We start from the raw sequence: 22,478 nt of genomic DNA on the forward strand, positions 1-22,478 counted from the left end.
TACTTCACACCCCAGCGAAGGTGAACCAAACCGTATGTATCAGCTTTCAAGACCTGTTGATCGTCATCATCTCCTATTAACTGTCTTAGATATATATTAATCTGCAAATTGTAAACTGTCTCCCTAGATTATTAGCTCAAAAGTGCCATATAAGCACATTGTACCATAACCCAAATAAATGGCATTAAGAGTTAAGTACATAAATACACATACATGGATACTATCGCTCCCAGAAAAGCACACAGAATCTACATAATAGTCAGTAAGTGTCACAGGACTAAAATATTTACCTAGATATATATAGCTATCCTGGATTGAACACCTAAATACAATTTTCCTGCCCTAGCAATGAAACAGGCTGGGATACTTGCATGTGATTACTGAAATGCTGCACAACTGTAAAACTCGGGTATAAACAGTAGAAGATACAGACTGGTTTCTGATTGTGTGTATATAAAGACTTGTGTGTACTTATTTTGGGGCAAAACTATCAATTTTGAACCAATCATGGAAACAGAATGAGAATCACAGTAAGTATTTCTTTCCATCAGTAAGGATATGCAATGAAGGCAAGCATGTTAAATTTGTATCTTTTTTTATTTTAGGATGCTGCAGTTGGCAGCTGTTATCTGCAATATTTTTTTCAGTTGGCTAATTATGAACCAGAAATAAATTTGAAGTTGAAATACTATAATAAGGCAAATAATCCTGACTCTTCATCATACTGTAAAACCAAGAAAATATAAACCCCGTAATAGGAACATCCAGTCCAATGTATCCAGATATTAAAGACTGTTGACGGATATAGAGGAAGTGTCAAAAAGAGGTCAGTTAAAATTTAATGTTGGCAGAAATGATTGTCTGCAAAAGTATGAATAACCTTCTAATGATGGTTTAAAACTTTAGCTCTGTCTTAACACTTACTGTTTATTTAGTCCTGAGAAAATACTTAAAAACCATGAAGCAATTTTAAGAAAACATTCGTAAACAACTATTTTCTCTTGACAGACTATTTGGCTACAATTACAGATATTATGCCAAGATAATATATGTAATTCAATGAATCCAGATAATATTGAATCAAATCAACTAGTATTATTTTCCATCTCTTTGAAATGGAACATTCAAGCCATCTGAACTTTCAATGTCATTTGGCACTTCAGAAAAAACTGTGTAAAATACAACCAGATCTGAAAACCTATACTTAATTTCTGAGTAACCTCCTGACCTTTCATAGAAGGATCTCACAAACTAGATCTTCAAGAGCATTATATAAACCATAAATGTTTTTAATTAACATTGTTAAAGGCATGCTTATATAAAAGTCTTATTTAAATTCCTGCACATTTCTGTCATTTTCAAAGTCCCACATTTTGTAAAAAGAGATGATTTGCCTTAACCCAAGTTCTGCCAAAAATTACTCCATAGGTAACATCTATTCAAAGTTTCAGGTTTAAAAAAGGATTAAATATTATTTTAGGAGATGGTTAAAGTGAGGTATATGATGATGAGTTAAAAAAAAAAGTCATGACCAATCCTCATTTTGGTGCCTTGCATTTTCTCTTGCTCATTCACATGTTCTGACTGTCTTTCCAAAAGTGCTCACCTTTGTTCCCCAAAGAAATACAGCATAAGGCTCTAGTAATTTTTCACCAGGTGCTGATTGAAACCAGGATTCATAACAGCTGAGGCAAGACAAATGATATACTTGATCAGGTGAACAAAGTTAGAAATAAGCAAATCAACTATTTTATTTCTCTTTGCTTTCTATCAGTAGCCAACTAACCAGATGTGATAGTACTTGGGATTGCAGTGGTCACTTTGGTCAACAAAGGTTTGGTCTTCCACAGGGTAATTCCTCTGGCTGTCATGGTAAGTGATCAAAGTGATCAAATGCGCTTAAGCACTGAGAAAATGTATAATTAATAGAGCTCATACACTTTCTTTAAGTATTTTGATAGACTAAGGCCAAAGTGTTTGCAGAAGCAAACTTTAAGGCATGCTAGGAAAAAAAGCTTGTGCTATTTTGAGTAATATGCATCAGTAAAGATTAATGAAGAATCTCACAAACCTGCTTTATCTGTTGCAGAGACTGTCACAATTGACTAGAAATTCAATAATCATTCCCAAGAAGGATGATCTTCTTGCAGGGGTGAAAAATGCATGTATTTTGTTAATCTATATATAGCCTAAGTATATTTAATACTTTTCCATCTTCATTAATCCTTACTGAAATTTTTGTTCCTCTCTTACTCACTTCCACATCTTCAGGTAACACTCTATACTGTGTATCAGATAGCAAGCTGACCTTATCCAGCTACCATGCGGTCTTTCCCTCTTTGTGTTCTCATGTCTGTACTGTATTTTCTCTTACCACGCACAAACAATGACATTATATTAAACCATCCTACTTAAAATTATTATTGAGCCAAAGGAACACACTTCTCCAAAAATCAATGCTGAATCAAATTTTTGTCCTTCGCTTGCTTAAAAACCAGCAACAACTGCAGTCCTTATTCTCCTGAGTGTATTATTAATTATACATCTAAAGCATGTTCATAGCCTGTGTTTACTCTTGGGTGATTCTAAGGTTTATATGAATGAAAAAACAGTAATGTGATCATTTACAAGTAAAATAATATTTTCACTGTCTTGGCACTTGAGCATAATGAAAGGAAAAAACAGTCAGCTTTTACCTGGGTTTCTGTTTAGAAGAGTCAGCTCAGGGGGTAAGAGCTATCACTCATTAAGAGCTAGAAGGTGGAAAAAAGGTAAGAGACTCAAAAGCCAACAAGATGTATTGCCTAAACAATTTTTATTGCTTTTTTGGTGGAGGTTATATAGATTTCTTTTTTTCTTAGCTCCCATAATCTCAGCAATGCCTTAGAAACCATCATAGCAGCATTAGGGGCAAAAGAGATCAAATAGTTGAAATAATGACCATATAAGAGCGAGAAGGCAGCCAGAGGAATTTGAGTGTTGGTCAACACTGGCAAAAATCCATTCGCATGGTTCAGATGTTTTTGCCACCTATGGAAAGCAAAGGACTGATAACTGCTCAGATTATGCTGTCAGGGTGCAGATAGTGCTTCCTCTAGGAAGAAACTCTCCTGCAGAGATACAAGCAACATCTTACTGAAGGTTATTTTTTCCTGATTCTTCATTTCCTATTCAGAAGGGTCGCTAATAGTTATTTTTATGTAATAACAGCTAATTCTTTCATGCTACAGCTTGCGATGCATGGTTCTTGCCAAATTAAATTCATTTTTTCAACATTCGAAAAGCAGTTAAACTTCTAATGACATTTTCCTCCTCTCTTCATCAACCTATTTTTGGAGCAGAATAACGTACTCAGGCCTGAAGTAAAGACACTTGAGCCTCAGGAATGGAAAACAGCCACGAGCCAAAATGTATTCACAGGAGAGCTATAGGGCAATAAGGTTGTCATCTATGCACAAAAATACTTTCAAAGACGTAAACATGATGTTAAAATCTCCACCACTCCCTCCTGCATGTTAAAGTCACACACACTGCTTTGTGTTCGCAGTTATGAGCAGGAAAAAAGGGAACAAGTCTATTTTTATGATTATTGCTACTATTGAAGCACTAGGACAGTCTAGAAACAGGGACTCGTGTTAACACCATATCCTTAACAATCCTGATTTTCTTTATTACTACTAGTATCAGAAATTAGAATTGTAAAAAAGGCATTTTATTAGTATAAATAATAAGTCAAACCAGAGCAGCACGATAACGCTACGTACCAACGGTGCCATCTGTATCTGAAAATCTACCTGGACACCTATATTGTACAGATGAAAAAATATATATATGCAGGTATATAATATACTGACGTGTTTTAAAGTCAAGCAACTACAGTTAGGTTGTCCATAAAAATAAAACATTTCAACACAAATGGTCTGTATTTGGCACACTTGCAAACAATTGAAAAACAACTCTTAAATTAGTAAGTAATAACTAAGTATTTTAAAATGCTAATTGAACTACCTTCTCACACATAATTTACTACATAATAGCACACAGTCATAATATATATAGCTTAAAATGCCTATCAAGGTACCCAATACCTAGTAAATTCAGTGCTAAAGGGACATTAATATTTCACACAATATTTGCCTGCCTTAAATCACAGTAGGACTTAAAAGCATTTGAAGGACTGGACAAAAAAAAAATCATTAGGAATGTTTTTGTTTTTTCCCCAGCTTTGTATTACATAAAATCAGTTAATCAGCCTCAAATATTTTCCTTTTTATAACCCAATAGCCTAATTTGCATAGATCTCTCATACAGCAATAGAAGAGAAAAGCATTTTTATAAAATCAGAAAATGACTGTATAACCATAAAGCTCATTTCTGCAGCAAATACAGAATCTTTTTTTTTTTTTTAAGTTGATAATATTTCAAGTGGAAAACATTCCTTTAACTGAAAATTTATTCTAGGCTAGAAGTATTATTATGCATTAGGTTAACCTAGTGCTGAAAAGTTTTAAGTAAAACAAGCTTTTGAAATTGTGTACGTGGCAAATTTTTTTTTACCACAGCAAATTGAGTAATAAACATTCAAGATAGATGAAAATCTAAGATGTCCACCACTGAATGTCCAATAAAAATAGGGTCAAATAGATACATGGTCCAGCTAGGATTGTCCAGCTGGACAAAGTATGGAAGTGTTTACAGTGATTTTAGGATATCTGCTTAGCAGGAATCGAGCAAAATGCAAGCCAGCTCTGCTCCTAAAATCCAAGCAAGGATTTCAACAAGGGAAAAAACCTACCAGCAGGCCCTTTTCTTTTTAATAATCTCAAACTCCTTCCTTTGGCAGTCAGAATAACCAGCATGTGTTAAAAGATCTAGAATCGCTCTTCCCTGAAGAACTAGCCTACAAGTAAGTCACTTCATATCTACTGTACATGTTTATTTTCTTCAACCATACATTCATATATCCTGCAAACATTTACTCATCTGTGTTTGAATCACTGCCACATCAGTATCATTTAATGGTTACACTGTTATGGCCTCAAACCTCAACAAAATGCCCATGCCCAAAACAACCCACAGACGTCTCGATCTAACAAGCAATCACATCTTTATATTCTGTTCCCCTGATAACAGGGACTCGATCTCTACCCCCAGATTAATACAGGGATGGAAGACCATTTCTAGGTAAAAAGCAAGTATCATGCATCCTCTTACCCACCACTCTGCCAAGCAGCACAACTCCTATTTTACGCAGCTTCTTCAAGTCACCAGTTCTGAAAAAGCTGGCAGCACTGGGCAGTTGGCTTGCTGCAGCTACATACTTCTCTGCATTCCCCTTGCCCATTTAACATAGCAACTTGTTGTCTCAGCTCTCAGACTTAAAACCAGAAGCTTTTCAGAGAGGGCAGTGTTATACATGTCTGTGTGTTCGGTGTCAACCACCCAGCTGGGGTTGAGGACTGGTACAGACTATAAGGCTGAACTTCCTTGGGATCTTTTCCATTATTTTTCTGAGGTAGACTGCTAAACAAGCTACAATATTTAAAAAGAAAAAAGTGAAAATGTTTTCATCCACCGCATATCTCCTGATGATATTAGCATCTGTTAGCAGTTCCCTCAAATCTCTCCACATTACAATCATTTTAAGTAGGGTTGCAAACAAGGACTTTTTTTTCTGATCAGGATACATAAAAGTTTTTCTGAAATTACTTCAAGCAGTTTTGCGAACATCAGCTTCTACAGCTTGGGTGAGATTCGTTATCTTAAAGGAAAACAACATATAAATACACAGCAGGATTACCTTCCCTTAGACGCTCAACCACAAAAGTGAATCCAGTAGTTCGCGGATGTAAGACGTACTCGTATTTTTGAAGTCCGTTCTTTTCAGCGAATTCATTACTGCGGGTTTTGGTATTGGCTGAAGGAGAGAATAAAAAGCACCATTTTCTATTAGTGTCCATGTAGACCAAGAATTAAATATAATTATTATATGACAGGAACAGTACAACAGCAGTTGACACAGTACGAATGTGCAACAGCTTTTCAGGTGGAGGCAGACTGCAAGTGTGCTTTCAGTTGGCCATCGTATGGTATGAGGAAGAGCAATGTGGATTGCAAGAAAAGACTTTTTACCCTCTTATTTCATTTTAGAAAATAATCAGAAAATCTTTTGTATTTATCAAATGTGATCTGAAATCTATTAATTAAAGTCTGTTAATAGTTCTCTGTACACTTCAATACCCATTTTACAGTAAAATGTGTTAACTGGCTCAATTTATTTTTTTTTTAACTCAAAAGGCACAATGTATAGTAATGTAGGTTTGATATTATGTACAGAAATACCTTGAGGTCAATGTTTAACCAGGTTAAACTTATTTCAGAAAGAAAACATTAAATGGAGGAAAACAGTTAATCTAATACATTAAAATGGTATTTTACATCTTCATGCTGAACTTGACACTTTTTATTCATTGACCTGCGCTGCACATACATATCCTCTTTTATTTTTTTGACCTCAGTGTCGCAACGCATGCTTGCTACTGTATGCAGAGTACACGCAAGGCATCTGGAAAGCAGCATGGCTAAACCCCATGACAAATGCGTTTCGAACCTCTGGCAAAAAAGAAGTCTCTCACGAGAAAACCGAACAAAGGCTTTCCAGAGCCAGGTACTAACAGAGCCCACTAAGCAAGGAAGATGCAGACACTAAAGCGAAAACTTCTGAAGACAAGCGGAGAGGAAGCAATTTGTTCTCCAGTGATGTGCAGGAGGCTCTTCCAAGCAGCCTCAGTTCGCAGCCAAATGGACTTTGCTGGCTACACTTACTCCTTCATCATGGGTACTGCTGTGCTCCCCTGGGGCCAAAAGGCAATGGACACATGCAATGTTCCCTCGGCAACATGGAAAAAACCAATTTGATCAACTAACTTATTAAATAACTCGTATTGATATAGTTTTACAGGTGTTTTAAAAGACAAAATCCCAGCAACAGATCTATGGAACAAAATCATTGCCTAAGCAATGTATCATCTTTTTCAAGCAGAAACAGCTCTTTTTTTAAGTGTCCACGGTTAACCTTAACAGAGGTGGGAGATAAAGTAATGAAAAACGTATTACTACTTAATAATTTAACAGAACTGATACTTATAGGTAAGTCCTGTCCCTTACAATCATCATAAGTTTTCCTGTAAAGGAACAATAGCACAAGTGGACAAATCAACAGTAGTGTGAGATGTAAAAACAGTTGCATTACTGTTTTTGCAGTAATGCAACTTTCCTGCATATTTCTTTTCTTCCTAAATTACATGAGCTCTTTGTTTATCAAAAAATGAGGGTGTCCCTCCTAAAGGACCATCTACCTATTAATAAATGCTATAGCATATCAGTATACTGAGTATTTTTCTCCCTGTGACCTATTGTTTCCACGCATGAGAGTACTGCTTTTCATATATGCAACCCTTAAGATTTAGCGCACAGATTTCCTGACCATGTGATTTGGAGGAAAGGAAAACTGTTGCACGGTAGCCAAGCAAGTGATTCAGCAAAGAGAATCCAAAGATTTAATTCTTGCCAAATTGCCAAAACGTACAAATACTTGAAAATATGACATCTTCAAAAAGCATTGCTAAAATTACAGAATGTGTGAAATACCAAAATTACACTTGGCTATGTAACTTAAATTTATCTTTCCTTGAACATATGCATTATGTCTTTAACCACATGACCAGAGTATCTATTTTTGTCTGCTCGACTACTACTCCATTCAATGTTGAAAATGGACTATTCTGAATCAGCAAAGGGACCTTGCCTTTAGGACCCTGACCTCTGCAACAGGACAACCTCTGCAAACTTGCAAAGTGAGTCATGAGCAAGACTTGGAATGGCAGAAAAGGCAAGAGTAATCCGGTAATTATTAAATGCTCCTCTGAAAAGCCAGATTCCACCTCTTAGACACAACTGTATTGCACTATTAGCTCAACAACTTAAACTCTTTATTTCCTCAGAAATGACATTGATCACCATGAGTGTTCCTATAAAAAGTATACAAGTCAAGAGCTCCTTTCCAGATTCTGTGGCGATTCAAGTAAAATGCTTTAAATTAATTTATCACAAAAAGTTTTAAGCTAATGTATTGTTTCTTCCAAAGGACAGAGGAAGTGTCGTCTTCATTTTCTGCACATCCAAGTTTGGGTTTCACATAGGAACATTTGCAATCTGCAAATCAAGTCAATCAAAGCTTTGAGACACAAGTGCCGTAAGTGTCTACATAAAGCAAAGCAGTCTAAAAAAAAAATAAATCTAAGTCTTAAGCATCTCAAACTGCACATAGTTAATGAGCACTCTCTGTATGTCTGCTCACTAGCACTTTGTTTCAGAGGGAGCATGGAAATGAATTCCGTGGTGTTTGCAAAACACTCCTACTTGCACCACAGAAAAAACAAAGAGTAAATGGGCAGTTTTGTTTTCTGAGCAAGACCTAATTGATGCTGCAAAAAAGGTTTGGGACCTCCACTGCCCATTGCCTTGAAGTAATCATCTTCAAACCTCCTCTTAGTGCACCTCCTGCACTTGGAAAGAACTCACTGTAAACATCTGCAAAACATCTTCGAAATTTCCCTTTACTACCATGCCTTTCTAAAAACATGTGAACAGCTGGATACTGGCACACCAGCCAACACTATTCAGCTATTTCCTGATATTTGTATCCCTGTCTTGCCCCTGGACTGTAAATTTTATATAACTGAGATTGTTCCCTTCCCCTTTTGCATGACCCTAGCGTAATGGGATTTTAGAACTAGAATAATGCTCCGAGCTAATACAGTGATCATTGTCATCTGGAAAAATCATCTCCCTCTTCCCTTCCTAACAACTATCAAGCCACAGGTCTTTGTGCATTAAACAATATTTATTATAGCAAGTCAGGAAGGTCAAAGGGTTTTTGATGCTATCCTGAAAGCAAGGGTAGGATATGCTTCCACTCTACCAAAAAGTAAGAATAATGCCCATCCTCCCCCTCCTGCTACTCTCAACATTTGAAGAAAACAGTTTCTTACTCTGCTATTACTTACAAACAAATGCACTGACTGCCATCTTATCCAATGTAAGCACCTTGGTGCCTACTGCTGGTTGGGATCCCCGTGCGAGACACCTGTGCCTAAACCTGGGGGAAATTCAGAGCAAGTCTCCTGGCTCAACACTGGATTCAACAAAAGGCAGAAAACGTGATGTTCCCCATTATATGAAACCTAGAGGTTAGAAAACTGATCCAGGAAATTAGAAACCCATTTTTATATCCTCTCCAACCTAAGGGAATTCGCACAGCAAACACCTCTTTAAAATCCCTTAATCAATAGACCAGGCTACACTGTCAGCACTGCAAAACTTATGCAGATGCCTCATCATTCTGCAGTGCAGATTATAACATTCTTAGGTGGAAAAAATAAAAAAGTGAAAGATGCCTTTGTACGCCTGATAGTGAAACACTTCCTTAAAAAGAGGAAACATATGTTCTCTTCTTTGCTTCCAATCAACTAACGCAAATTGCATAAGCAGCTCTTGAAGCAGGGACTGGAAATGAACTCAGGTTAGATCTCTCCAAACCCAAAAGGTCGCTCACATCATTTGACTAAGGGTGATGTCCCCTCTTGCTCACTCTCTCTGAAAAAGATGAATAAGTGTTGCTTTCTAGAAACAAGTATTTTCTTTCTCACACTGTATTTAAGCCAAAGTAAATCTACCCTCAGAGTTTTTGCGCATAATTCCTATTAGGTGTATTTTGCATTTTAACTCCTTGGTTCTATCTGATAAAAAAGAATAAGTAGATATGGCGCAATGATAAAAAAGAATAAGTAGAATAATCTATTTTTATGGAAAGCAGCCAGTTTATTAATAGAGGGTGATGTGGGACCTCTCCTGATCCAGAACTGCTTCATGCTCTGTCTCCTCTGGTCTCACATTGACTTGCCTCTCCTCCCGTGTCCCCTTCAGCTAATACATGCTGCCTCTCAGAGGGTATGTTCTTTGGGGTGGTGACAAGTACAAGAAGTCCAATTTATCTGAGTCTTTAGACACTACAGCAGTGCAATTGTCAAACTACACAAAAGAACAAGAATTTAAAGGTTCTGGCCATAACCTCTTTTTTTTTTTTTTTCTCCTGTGCTACATCATTTGATTTCATTTTTTCTCATTTATCTCAAAATTATGTGGGCAAAGCCCATTTATCACATTTTTAAATTATTGGAAAAGCTCAGAAAGTCAGCACTTTCTAGGAACACCACACTTCAGAATTTCATTTAAAGTAACTGGAGAAAGAAATTATGGGAACATATTTTCTTCATTTTCGAGTTACAGATTTTTAAGAAGTTAAATTGCTTTTGCCCCGAATACAAGAAGATACAATGAACAAATTCAATTTTTTAAAAAATGTACAATTATATTTTTAATTTGTGAGCTAGCTCTGAATTAAAAACAAAATCCTCTAGAATTTGACTTTGATGAAAGCCGTAATGCAGTAACAAGCTGCATTTGCGTGAGTCTTAAGAGTATTTGGAACTAAAACTCCAAGACCTGTACCCAAGGAAAAACTAAGTCTGTGCCCCCCATGAAATATGTATGCAGTATTAGCTCCTCTCAAACAAACAAGCTCACATGCTTTTACAGATTCAACATTGTCCGGGCTGATGTGTTTTGCTGGATGTCACCCAAAAGAATTACAAGGTTCCCTCATCATCCTACTGGAAGCTGATTCTGACAAATTTAATACAACTATTTCTGATCAACTCTCAACTACTTTTTTTTTTTTGCTAGTACTAGTGCACTGAAATTTCAACATGAAGTACTACCTTTTCCTTTAATCTGACTTGTGATAAAAGCATGCATGTACGTATTTCTATGACTTCAAGTACTCTCAAATGATATTGGTACCAGACAGTGAAAGAATAAATGAGTACTCCAGAAATTTCTCTTTTAAAAAATCCCCCTCATTTATCTCTCTATTAGAGGTTTGCATAGAAAGCATAAAAGCTTCATTGGCTCACAGTTGATATTTTAAGAAAAAGTTAAGCAATTGTTCTTTTTTATGCTATTTTCTAACTGTTACACATTAAATCTACTTCTACCAGTACTTTTGAACAATATTTTTTTGCATTACCAAAGTACATCTTATTTACTACAAAAAGAGAAAAATCCAACTGCAGTTCATTGTTACCTTCTAGACAGAATATTGTATGTGTTCCACATCACAACACTCCTGCCAAAATCTGGGCTCTAGCAAGCTTTCCTACTTGTTTTTTAGCTGTTCCTCAAGGAAGAAAAGTCTGTGCAATCACACTGTGTCCACCTGTTCCCCTTAACTTTTGAAGCTATTGCCACCTGCAAACAAAGTTTGACAGAGACAAGAGATTCAAAGATTATCAAGCCCCACAGCAGTTTCAGAAAAACCAATGGCTGAGTAAAGGGAGCCTCCAAGAGTAGCGATCTTAATAACGGGAAAAGCCAGGGCAGGCTCCACAGGTATTTAGTCTGTCAGGGCTTTCAGCACAGCGTGCAGCCGTCCGTTGATTAACGCAAGTATTGGTGAGGATGACCCACAGCACACAATGCCTCTTGCTGAGACAGCAGCAAGAGATTTGTGGAGGAAATGTCACACAGAAGGAAACACAAGGAAAAAGGAGAAGTTGGAGTGAAGAAGAGACCATGTATAGGGATGCAGACACAAATCCATGGGAAATGAGGCTTTAACAGGTGCAGAGCAATACAGCAACTTTTTTTTTGTTATTGCTTTCTGAAGAATTACTACAAAGAGTCTTATAAGGAACACCAAGAAAAACAAAAGAACAAGCAAAATGGTGGGTTGTATTCCAGCTTTCCAGAAGCACTAGACTTATGGTTGTTTTGTTTTCTGCAGGGCTTCAGAAAGTCTGGCTTCTTTTTAAGCAATTACAATAAAATACCTTTGATGCACTTAGCTTTAACCTTGAAGTACTCCAGAGTGAAAAGATGACCAACCTATCAGAAATAAGTATATAATTATTACCTCAGACCCTATACATCCAGTCTGCAAATACATTGTTCAGGGTTCATGACATTACTGTTTCTAAAATTTATTTACGTAGCATCTTCCACTGCAAAGTACTTCACCAACTTGAAGTCAGGCAGCCACCCATGTGTAAATACAGTCATACGTTTCTTTGAAATCTTTCATTCTCAAATACCTGAAAACATCATACAATTTCTTATAAAGAGGAGTAAATCTATCATTGTCATGCGAGCACTGAGAGGATAAAAAAAATGATAGCACAGAGCTGCACAGCAATTCTGCTTTTCAGTGAAGTACATGTAGAATGTTATATTTCATTTTAAGCACCAGAAGAATTTTTTTTTTCAGAAGTAATCAGCAGTTTTGGAATTTGGTCAGAAAACAAAAGCCATTGCCTCTATTTTTGCAAAATGTTCCTTAGGATACTGGGTGGCCATTCAGAATAAAACTGTGGTTTATTTCTTATTCTAAAAGATGGAACATGAGGTTGCAATAGGTCCTAATACGTCAATAACAACAGTTTTCTGAAAATCATTTTTCAAAATGTTACACAAAATACTTTACTATGTTCTATCATTCTCATATGGCATAAACTTATTGCTTGGTCAGGATAGCTTGTCAAGGATCTTGCCCTGTCTCCTATAATATTTTACAATATATGAGCTAACGTTTCCTGTGAAGGCAATTAGATAAGGAAAGCTATTTACTTTCACAGAAAAAGCCCTAGGGTTTTGCCTGTCTCTATAGATCTTACTATGCACAAATATAATATCAAGGTGGCATTCATTACTGATGGCAAGTTAGAGTGGTAAACACCGGACAGTTTACCATGTCAGAAGCCAGCACGGCTGCCCAAGGAAGCAGTGCCCTATCGTCTTCCCTGCCCGTCACTCCATCCTTCCCACCGCACTGCTTCCTCCCTGGGCTGCTCAACAAACCGGGGGGAAACGATCACCACCCATCTGCAGTGGCTTCAACTGACGTCAGAAGAACAGCACAGTTAGTGCGGATATCCATTTGACACGGCAAAGTTAAAGAGTACGTGTTATACACGTACGAGGAAGGAAAACCAGAACAACAGAAACACCTTAAAAAAAAATCTGCCAAAAATCTGTGTTCAGAAATCCAATTAGACAATTTTTTAATATTAAGTGAAGAATCTTGTCTGCATGAATTTCTCAGTGGATGGTATCAACAGCATATACTTAGTCTAAGTCATTTATATCAGTTACAACAGCAGAGAGAAAACGCTGTGTTTCCTCAAGCAACTCCACGTTCAGGTGGGAGCATCCCCACCACTGCCTTTGGGACTCCACAGCACAAGTGTTAACACACCACAGCTGTCTCAGTCCTTGCCAATTCTTCTTTTTTTAAAACTCAGTATGAAACTTCTTCAGTTCTTTAAAATCTGTTGTCTCTGAGGAATACTGGGAGGGATTAGAAGGTATACATAATTTATGGAATAAATTACAAACAATCCAATTCTTCAGTCATCTTGAGTTGGAAACACCTGTTCAGAAAGAGAGTCTGAGCAACCCAAGGAGGAGTCTCCTGACTCCATGAATAAGATTAAGATTTCATCTCATAATTCAGAGCTAGGAGGGGAGAGTTGTTCATGAATTCAAAGAAAAGAAAAATTTAAAGTGAGATAATTTCCATCCTTCTTCCTAATTTTAGATACAAAGTAACTAATTCAACAAAAGATATCACGTGAAGCAGTTCAACAACGTACAATGAATTTATCCTCTTTTAGGAAGGCTGATCAAGTGATGACAATTCCCTACAGTGTGACAGCATCTGAATACTATACATACCCATTTTTAGGGATATTGGGAATACAGAAGAAAAAATAGCAATATATGTTAGTTATTTTTATACTGTGTCTAGTACTTACTGAGCTGGCATTGCAATAAAATATGATTTGAGAATATCTACAAGGGAAAGTATAGTAAAAAATCTTTTAAATAAGCTAAAAGATAGAAGTTTAATTGTAATTGATTTTCTATTTATAGATGATGCTTATCAACTCATGCTGCAGGCATTAACCACCACAGACAATTCATATAATGTTTTCTTTTATTGGCAATTGAGTCGTCTTCAACACTGATTAGCAGCTTGCTACTGATGCCATAAGATACCTGTATTAAGGTAGATATTTTATTAAGAATTAATACTACAGGATCAAACTCATTAAATTTACTCTTATGATAATGTCAACCTTTGTTTTAGGGAGATATTTTTCTTATAGAGGCAGATACAAACTGCTTACATGGCCTAAGGAACAAGTATCTCCATTTTCTCCTCTCAAAACATTAGGCAAGAAATCTAATAGAATCATTAGTTCTCCTCTTCAATCACTCTCCCATAGGTCTGAAATGATTTTGCACTGTTTGCCCCAGTAGTATGGGAAATGCAAATACACAAGTGATTTATTCCAGGTCCTGAAACCTACTTTTGCTAATGCAATGTACATACAGTACTGACCAATATAAAGCCATTCCAATCATCAGATGCTTTGAAATGTAACAGTTATTTCAGGAAGATTGGCAAAGCCTCTCAATGGAACTATATTTGTGCCTCTCAAATGAATCGGCACATATGATCATTAACTATAATTTCTACTGTCCATGAGAACCCAGTCTTGCTCCTGCCTTGAACTTTTTTTAACTATTTCCATAAACAATAAAGAATTTCCACATTGAACATTCCATGAGAAGATGACAAATGCAGCCTACCTGTGAGATCAGTTCCTTCCGGAAAGATGAGGAGTTGTAGTGGTTCACGAATGTCACAGAAATAATCCAGCATTTTTTCAAAGTGACTCTTGTCATCTTCCCACTTTCTCTGAATGAAAACAAAGGCAGCAACCTGCATCGCCCAGCCTAAAGTTTAAAAAAATACACCTTTAGTAACTTTTCACTCTGATCCTTCCACAGTGTCTGTTATTGCAAAATATTTCATAAATTGTGTTAGACACAACATTTTATTTACTGCCCACCTGTCCTCACCTCTGATTAAGAGCACTTAGTTAAATTGTAAAAGGAGTTTTGGATAGGAAGCAAAAGAACACATAATCTAAATAAATAAATCTAAATAAATTTGGAATGGCTACAGTTTTGCAAAACTCAAGTTACTTGAGCTAGAAAAGCCTTCCAGAAAGCAAGAATAGGGTCAATGCTATCATGATGTGAAGGATTTAAAACCACGGCCCTCACTATAACATCCTTAATCACTGCAACACTGATTTGCTCAAGGGAAGGCACTGCCCCACAGACAAACATCTCAGCAATGCACTGCAGGATATAAGAAAGCTGCATTATAGAGAGAAAGTTGCCCTTAGTAGTGCACGTTAACCATGTGCATTGTGCAGAAAATATCTATTGCTTTGAGGGCTTTATTACATATACGTGCTTATAATTTTCATTACTAATAGAAGAAAACACAAAGTTGTTCTTTACACTTGATTATAGAAAAATTTGATGTATATCCATTTGTTTGTATAATACACAAGACAACTGTGAAGATTTACAGACTGACATCAAACTCACAATGTAATGCAGTTAAATAAATGAAATTGCTGCTGAGCCTGCAGCTCAGGGGTCACATGCCATTATCTTCAATAAACATTCTTGGCTTTTTTGGCACAATTTAGTATACAATATATCACATAATATTAGAAGTGCTGTCCACTAGTTCAGACAGCAGGACGAAAAATCAGGGCTCCAGTTCTGCCACATGCCTGTGATGCTCCTTTCTTAAACAGGGCTCGGAGGAGCATGACGTTGCCTTACCACTGTACTTGGCTAGCTTGTATCTCATCAGAAAACCTGCGGATAGATATTCCACATCAAAGAGAAAACATCACAGCTTCCCATTCTCCTCTTTGCTCACCACAGTTCTCAAAAGTCCATTCTTCCTTTGCTGGTGACTTACAGCATGTTATTCTTGCACTTTATTTCGGCTCCTCTTTAGAGGGATTCCTTTCTATTCTGTTCGTGGCAATATCTTACAAGGAACATATGCTAGAAAATCACTTTAATAAAGTCACCAATTTCTAAATCAACTTTGCAAGTCAGTCAGCCTGGATAACGTATTGACCAAGCTGCAAAATCTCTTCTGTATTGGATAGGAACATTAATTGCATTGTTAAAGATTTGTAACCTGTATCATAGGGTAGATACGTTTTATTTTTAAATCAACTAAACAGACGGAGCATGCATAACTAACATGCCTTCTGCAGTCTGGACCTAATGAGTCTCAGATACTCAGATAATGAATGATATCCAGATAACCAAATAATGGAAGCAGTTATACGAATTAAGAAAAGAAATGCTCAGAATGCAGTCTCAGCAAATCTTTTCAAATTTGCACGCTGTACTTGTTAAAAACCCTCTGTAAACAAAAGTAAACTTTGACCACAACATTTTATGTGCATCTATGCACATACCACATTCCCACATCTGCAGTGTCAAGAAGTATCAGTATAGCTTTATTAACAGAGGCTATCCATGTTTAAATTATTTGCAGGAAAAAATACAGGTCAATTTTAAAGTAACTGAAAAATAACTTACATAATTTAACTATGCTCTCTTCTGGCATTTAATCGTCTCCTACTGCTACGATACGTTTCACTACAATGGTGCAAACCCAATACTTTAAATTGAACTGATCAGGGCTTCATTTTCACATTTGTCATTGTGTTATATAAAGAGGACATCTTTTCATACCAAATGGTGCCAAAGCATTCAGTTGCTCTAGAAGATACATGGAAATGGTACGAAGCTGCATCAGGGGAAGTTCAGACTGGACATTAGGAAAAGGTTCTTCACTGAGAGGGTGGTCGGTCACTGGATCGGGCTCCCCAGGGACATGGTCAGGCACCAAGCCCGTCAGAGCTCAAGGAGCATCTGGACAACACTCTTAGTCATAACTGGTTTAGTTTTAGGTAGTCCTGCAAGGAGCAGGGAGTTGGACTCAACGATCGTTATGGGTCCCTTCCAACTTGAGAAATTCTATGATTCTACGATACTTCATCTGAAATCAAATTCATAAAAATGGACATAGCAAAGGAAAAAAGCCCTCTAAGCAGAAACAGAGATGCCTTGTACCATACCATTTACAACACTGAGAATGTAGATGCTCCATGGGACAGAGTGGAAATATACATAGAGATTAGGGAAGTTCTGCTGTGGTTTTGGTGTTTTCCACTCATTCTTACCTCTCAGCCCAAATCTTCTGTATGTTTTATGTACCCTAGACATTATGCCTAAATTAGATTATGCAAAACCTGTACTGTGCTAAACCATTTTATTGTGTGGTATCACACATCAGGCCTAAATTATTCAGTCCTTGTGTTCTCATTGCAGCAGAGTCTGTAGGCGGAAAGAAGGGAAACAAGCAGCAAAATAAATGCTCACTTGGGAAGCCTGCTGGTACTTTCCCAGGTCAGCAGCCTCTTAGGAAGAGCGATTTTGGTCCATAATAGGGAGGGAGCATGGAAAAAACCTCACTCCAGATCCCACCCTGTCCCCTACCTTTCTTCACGCAGCACAAGGCTTTAAATTATATGGAAACTTGCATATAAACTCCTTCTGGTGATCATTCTTTAACAGCACTGTGAACATCAAATTACAAACACCTTTAGCTACTAAAAAAGCTGCGGCTTGGGTGACTCGTATTTTACCTGACTAAACTGCCTTAAAGCAGAGGATATAATGCAGTGGTTTCCCATTCCTGTCCTAAGTGGTGGTGTTATATATGGGCTATGAAAAATTAAACAGAGGCAGTAATGTAATGACAGCAGGGTGTCGGGGAGGAGGAAGAAAGAAAGAGAGGGAAGGGAGTTGGGAGGCATCCAGTTTTTAAAATAAACAACAGGTTTGATTTTCTAACCTTTCCAATAGATAACATCCAGTGTTCTGGAAGAATTTTTCCATCTTTAAGTGTATATCTAATTAGATAAAACCGTCCTGACTGCTCAAATAAGAACAGATTATCAACAGTCGGATGACTAACAGTAAAGGACCCAGGTTTTCCTCCGCACTTACCCCAGCACAGCACACTGCACCAAACTATTTTACCATCTATGAAAGTGGAACAATCTTCCACATTTGCTCAAGCTTTAAGGCCTCCAGTGAAAGGCAACAAAACCATGAATTACTGCCTTCAACCAAAACCCTGGTCCATGCACCGATGGGGAGAATGCCTGCTGTTTACATGTCTCGCCATCCCACCAGATTCAAGAGGGAGAGGAAACCCAGCACAGGCTTGCAGACACATGCCTTTGAACAAAGCAAAAGCAGCTCTCGCTTTGATTTCCATTCCACAGCGTGTCTGCATTGTGCTGCTGGAAAAACGACGCGTAACAAGTCTGAGGCACAACGTGGGATCCACGTGGGAATGCACAGAGAAACAAGAGGAATTCAGTAAAGCAATGGGCAAAATTAAAGGTTTTGCTAATCAGCAAGATTTATGATTAAGCAGCAGAAGGAAGCAGCTTCTCACGTGCAGCTTGCAGTGAGACATGCTGTTCACTTAATTATTGTTAAGTTTAGGTCAACATGTTGTCCAAGAAAAGTAATTATATTTTGCTCTTTTGCACAACGTTTTTGGTCATCTAAAAGCTCCCGGGCAAAAGGAATTTTCCTAGCAAAGGCAGCATTTACTTGACTGGGGAAAAATGGTTGTCTTTTGATTTGCAGATTCTTGAGAAATCATCAGTTATAAAAACACAGCAGAGGAGCAGTGAAGCTAAAGAAATCATAACAATGCAAGTCCTCTGCTAAAACAGTCTTCTTGTAACAGACACCGTTTCTGATAACTGACATTGCCTGTGAAAGTACAGAAAAAGCATCACACTGCACAGCTCTTGATCAAAATTGCAAAACAGCAGCATGAAAACCTACTTAGGCAGAGTAGCTAGCCACACTGACTTTTAAATCAACTTTTCGGAGCTGAAAAAATAAAAAAGGCAGCTTCAGCTCTCAAGTAACACAGACAAGCGAATGTTATGTATTCCACACTTCAATAAGGCTTTATCAGGACATAATTTTAACAGAAAAAAATTACAATTACACAAAAAGGAAAGCCTGCCATTGAACTAGAGAAATGTGCTGTACATAAGAATTTCCTTACTGCTCTGGGGATAAAGCAAATTATAGCTTATGCAGGTTGAGAATTTGCAGCTTTGTATTAAAAATGCTAGTTGCAAGCATAAAGCTTTTTAAATTCTAAGACCCTGCACTTCTGTTTTCCCTACCCCAAAATCCTTTAAAAGAAAATAACACTTGAAGCTAAAATTTCTTAAGTGTGTTTTCATTGCAAAGGTAATTTGGGAGTAAGTAGATACTAGGGATGGGGGTGGCAATGAACAAAAGAGAGAAAGAGGGGAGTTGTGCAAAAAAAAGTCTTTGGTTTTGTATCACAATTTTATGTACGTTTCCATAAGTATCTCAGAAATTAGATATCCCCAAAAATGTCATGTCACTGTAAGAGGAATATTATGGCTGATATTGAAAGCAAACATACACACATGAAGAAAATGGTATCTATGTATTTCCTATAGCAATGTAACAGAACAGCTAATAAATACTAAACCCCTGCACAAACAAATTCAATAGATGATTCAAAACTGTAGAAACAAGTAGGAAAGTAGAAGGCCTAACTATGGGATTTTGTTATTATATTCATTCATCCTCCCTCTTTTCTTCCACTGCATTATTCACTGGTTTTTCATAGCATTATCTCGGTCAAAAATAAAAGCATTATTCAGTGCGCCTGTATTCAGCTGGGGTCTGGTCCTGATCAGGGCTTTTGAGGCAACAGTGAACCAGACATCTAGGCTTAATAAGGGAAATCACTCAGAAGCACATGATCCCACTGTATACAAATAACTGGGTCCGTTAAACAGTTTGTTATTCCAAGTGTTTTGCTGCATAAAATATCCACAAGGCAACAACCACGCAATTCTGAATGTTCCTTATTTTCAAGATGGGTAGGTATTAAAAAGACGTTAGCACACAGAAAAATCACACAGGAAGCAAGGGCTTAAAGTTACTATGTATATACAGTTAAGTTTTCATCAGCATAGACTGCTAAACAGATTTCTGCAAATTCAATTAGAATCAGCCATTTTACTGTTTTTCTAGATAGTTTTATGTCTAATAACCCAAAGCAAATTAAGAATTAAAAGATTTTTTTTTAATTTAATGTAATGGTTTGAGTGCACAAACTACGAAAATAAAGAAAGAAATGCTTCTTGAAATAATCTGCTAATGCACAATCTCTGCTCCTGGCAAGTTTTTTGAAACCATGGTCATTTCCAATACTGTAGTTAATAGGAGTATAAGGAATTGAACTACCACCATCTGATTTGGTGAATTCTTCAAGCAAATTACAAAACTAGCTAAGAGATGAAATTCACAAATATAGATTCACAGTAGCACTCCTAATTTTATAGTGAAACATCTGATTCAGTCTATTTATTCATTTGATTCAATCTATTTGTAAGGTGTCCTTTTAAACACCGGTATGCTTTCACTATTGCCTTGCCCTATCAGACTCTGAACATTACTTCAATCTACATCTGTTTTTAAATTATTTTCACGGTCACATCCAGTTTACGTTCAGACTATGTATTTCATACATGTATATACCACATAGTCTACTTTTTACTTGGACAGAATATCATTGCTTCCGATGTGTGTGAAGCCTAAACCTGTTTCCTTACTAAAACAACTGAAATGTGAACAAACAGCAATGTTAGAAACACAGAATGTTAAGGTAACTGAAAAAAAGAAAAATATCCTGGTTTTGCTCTGATCAGTTTTAGCTTTGATTTCCCCATAGTTCTCATGCATTTGTTTCAGTACCAAAATATTCTAAATTTTATATTTAAGTCACATTCAAATATTAACACTTTCTGTATTGCCTTTGGTCTGCTTCACTCTCTTGTGGGAGAATACAGGATGTGCCCGTACAAACCTCTGCTTTAGCTTATTGTTTATTTATAATACGATTAGAAGCTTCTTCAAACAATGTTTACAGTATGAGATTTACTTGTCAGGGCAATAACAACGTTGTCAAAAAGCTAGCCAAATATAGTGGCCTATGTCTTAGCTGTGAAAGTTTAACTGTGAAACCTTCTAGAAAGGACATTCCATTGAAGAATTGGTATCTCTCAGCCAATATACACACAAAAAAGTATAAAAGTACCTAGGAAAAAATCATTACAGTAGTAGCAGGATATATATGTATATAAAGCACCCAGACAGAGATATATTATACTCTTTGAAAGTATTCTTTCAATATTCAATCCCTTGATCGTGAATCAGAAAGATGCTATTTGGACACTTCATACTCAAATATTCATTCTATTTCCTAAATTATGCCATTTTTATAGAATACAGACAATCAGATGGTTAACTCTACCATTGTATTAATGCTACTTACACAAAATCTTTGTGCTAAAATGCTATAAATGCTGTTAAGGAACATTAAACCCATTTAGTTACAATATCCATCTTAAAATAACACTTCAAATTTGATTTGATGTACTGTGTAAAATCAGAATAACATAACATTACTTAGAACTAAAGCAACTAAAGCAAAGGCTTAAACCTCTATAGGATGGCTGGAAAGCTGCTTTTTCTAATGCATTTTAAAAATACATCAGTACAGTGAAACAGAGCATGAAAACCTAAGTATTAAAAAAGATGAGTCTGGCCCAATACACATCTGGAAAAAAGCCCCACATCATTCCAGAATCTCCAAAGACAGAAAGGAAGCAACCTCTGGCTGTTAGGTCGCAGGGAAGAACAAACAGGCCCCACCAAACACTGCGAGTCTCTCCCATGGATATGTCATCTCTACTGCAAGTCAGAAACGGTGAGAGATTTTACAATTCAGTATCTCTTCCATAGGCCTGCATCCTCTTCAGTTGCTCCATCTCCTTATGGGAGGACTGCAAAAGTAACTCAGCCTGATGAGCTGATCTGGACAGATGCTGCATAACTCACTGATAACAGCAAAGGAATGTAAGTTGGGAAAACATGTCATCCTAGTTCTGCTGTTGTTTGTTCTGTGAGCTTGGACAAAATAACCACTCTCTTCATCACTTGTCGTTTATAAAATGGGGAGAACGAGAAAGGTTAGCATCTGATCTCACTCTTTTGATGTGCGTTTTGGAGAGGCAAAGGGGGTGGAGAGAAACTGGAGTCCTTATTATATAGAAAGGATAAGGAAAGTTTTAATGGAAGACAGGCTCGTTTGTTTGGGGTTTTTTTGGTTTGTTGGTTTTTCGGTTGAGTTTTTTTGGTTTTGTTTTTTCCCCTTGACAGAGTTGGGAGAATTTCTGTGGTATACTTCTGAAAATATTCCTATTATGCCTTTCCTGGAAAACCCAAGCTGGGAAACAGGCACCTAAGTCTTTTCTTCCCCCAAA

General features: G+C 36.9%; 1 protein-coding gene across 6 annotated transcripts in view; it reads right to left on the reverse strand.

Moving 5' to 3' along the window:
- The window catches only part of LCLAT1 (lysocardiolipin acyltransferase 1), a 119,309-nt gene that overhangs the window by 47,286 nt on the left and 49,545 nt on the right, over positions 1–22,478 (reverse strand). For 5 of the 6 annotated variants that reach the window (XM_072857067.1, XM_072857070.1, XM_072857069.1 and 2 more), the window contains 2 exons: positions 14,773–14,919; positions 5,801–5,917 (listed from right to left, as the gene is read on the reverse strand). In XM_072857067.1, the coding sequence (XP_072713168.1) occupies positions 5,801–5,917; positions 14,773–14,919 (264 nt within the window). Of the gene's footprint in view, positions 1–5,800; positions 5,918–14,772; positions 14,920–21,867; positions 22,033–22,478 lie in introns of those variants that run through there. The other variant, XM_072857073.1, reaches the window with a different exon arrangement.

Source organism: Ciconia boyciana, chromosome 3 (assembly GCF_034638445.1).
Source record: "Ciconia boyciana chromosome 3, ASM3463844v1, whole genome shotgun sequence".
Lineage (NCBI taxonomy): Eukaryota > Metazoa > Chordata > Aves > Ciconiiformes > Ciconiidae > Ciconia > Ciconia boyciana.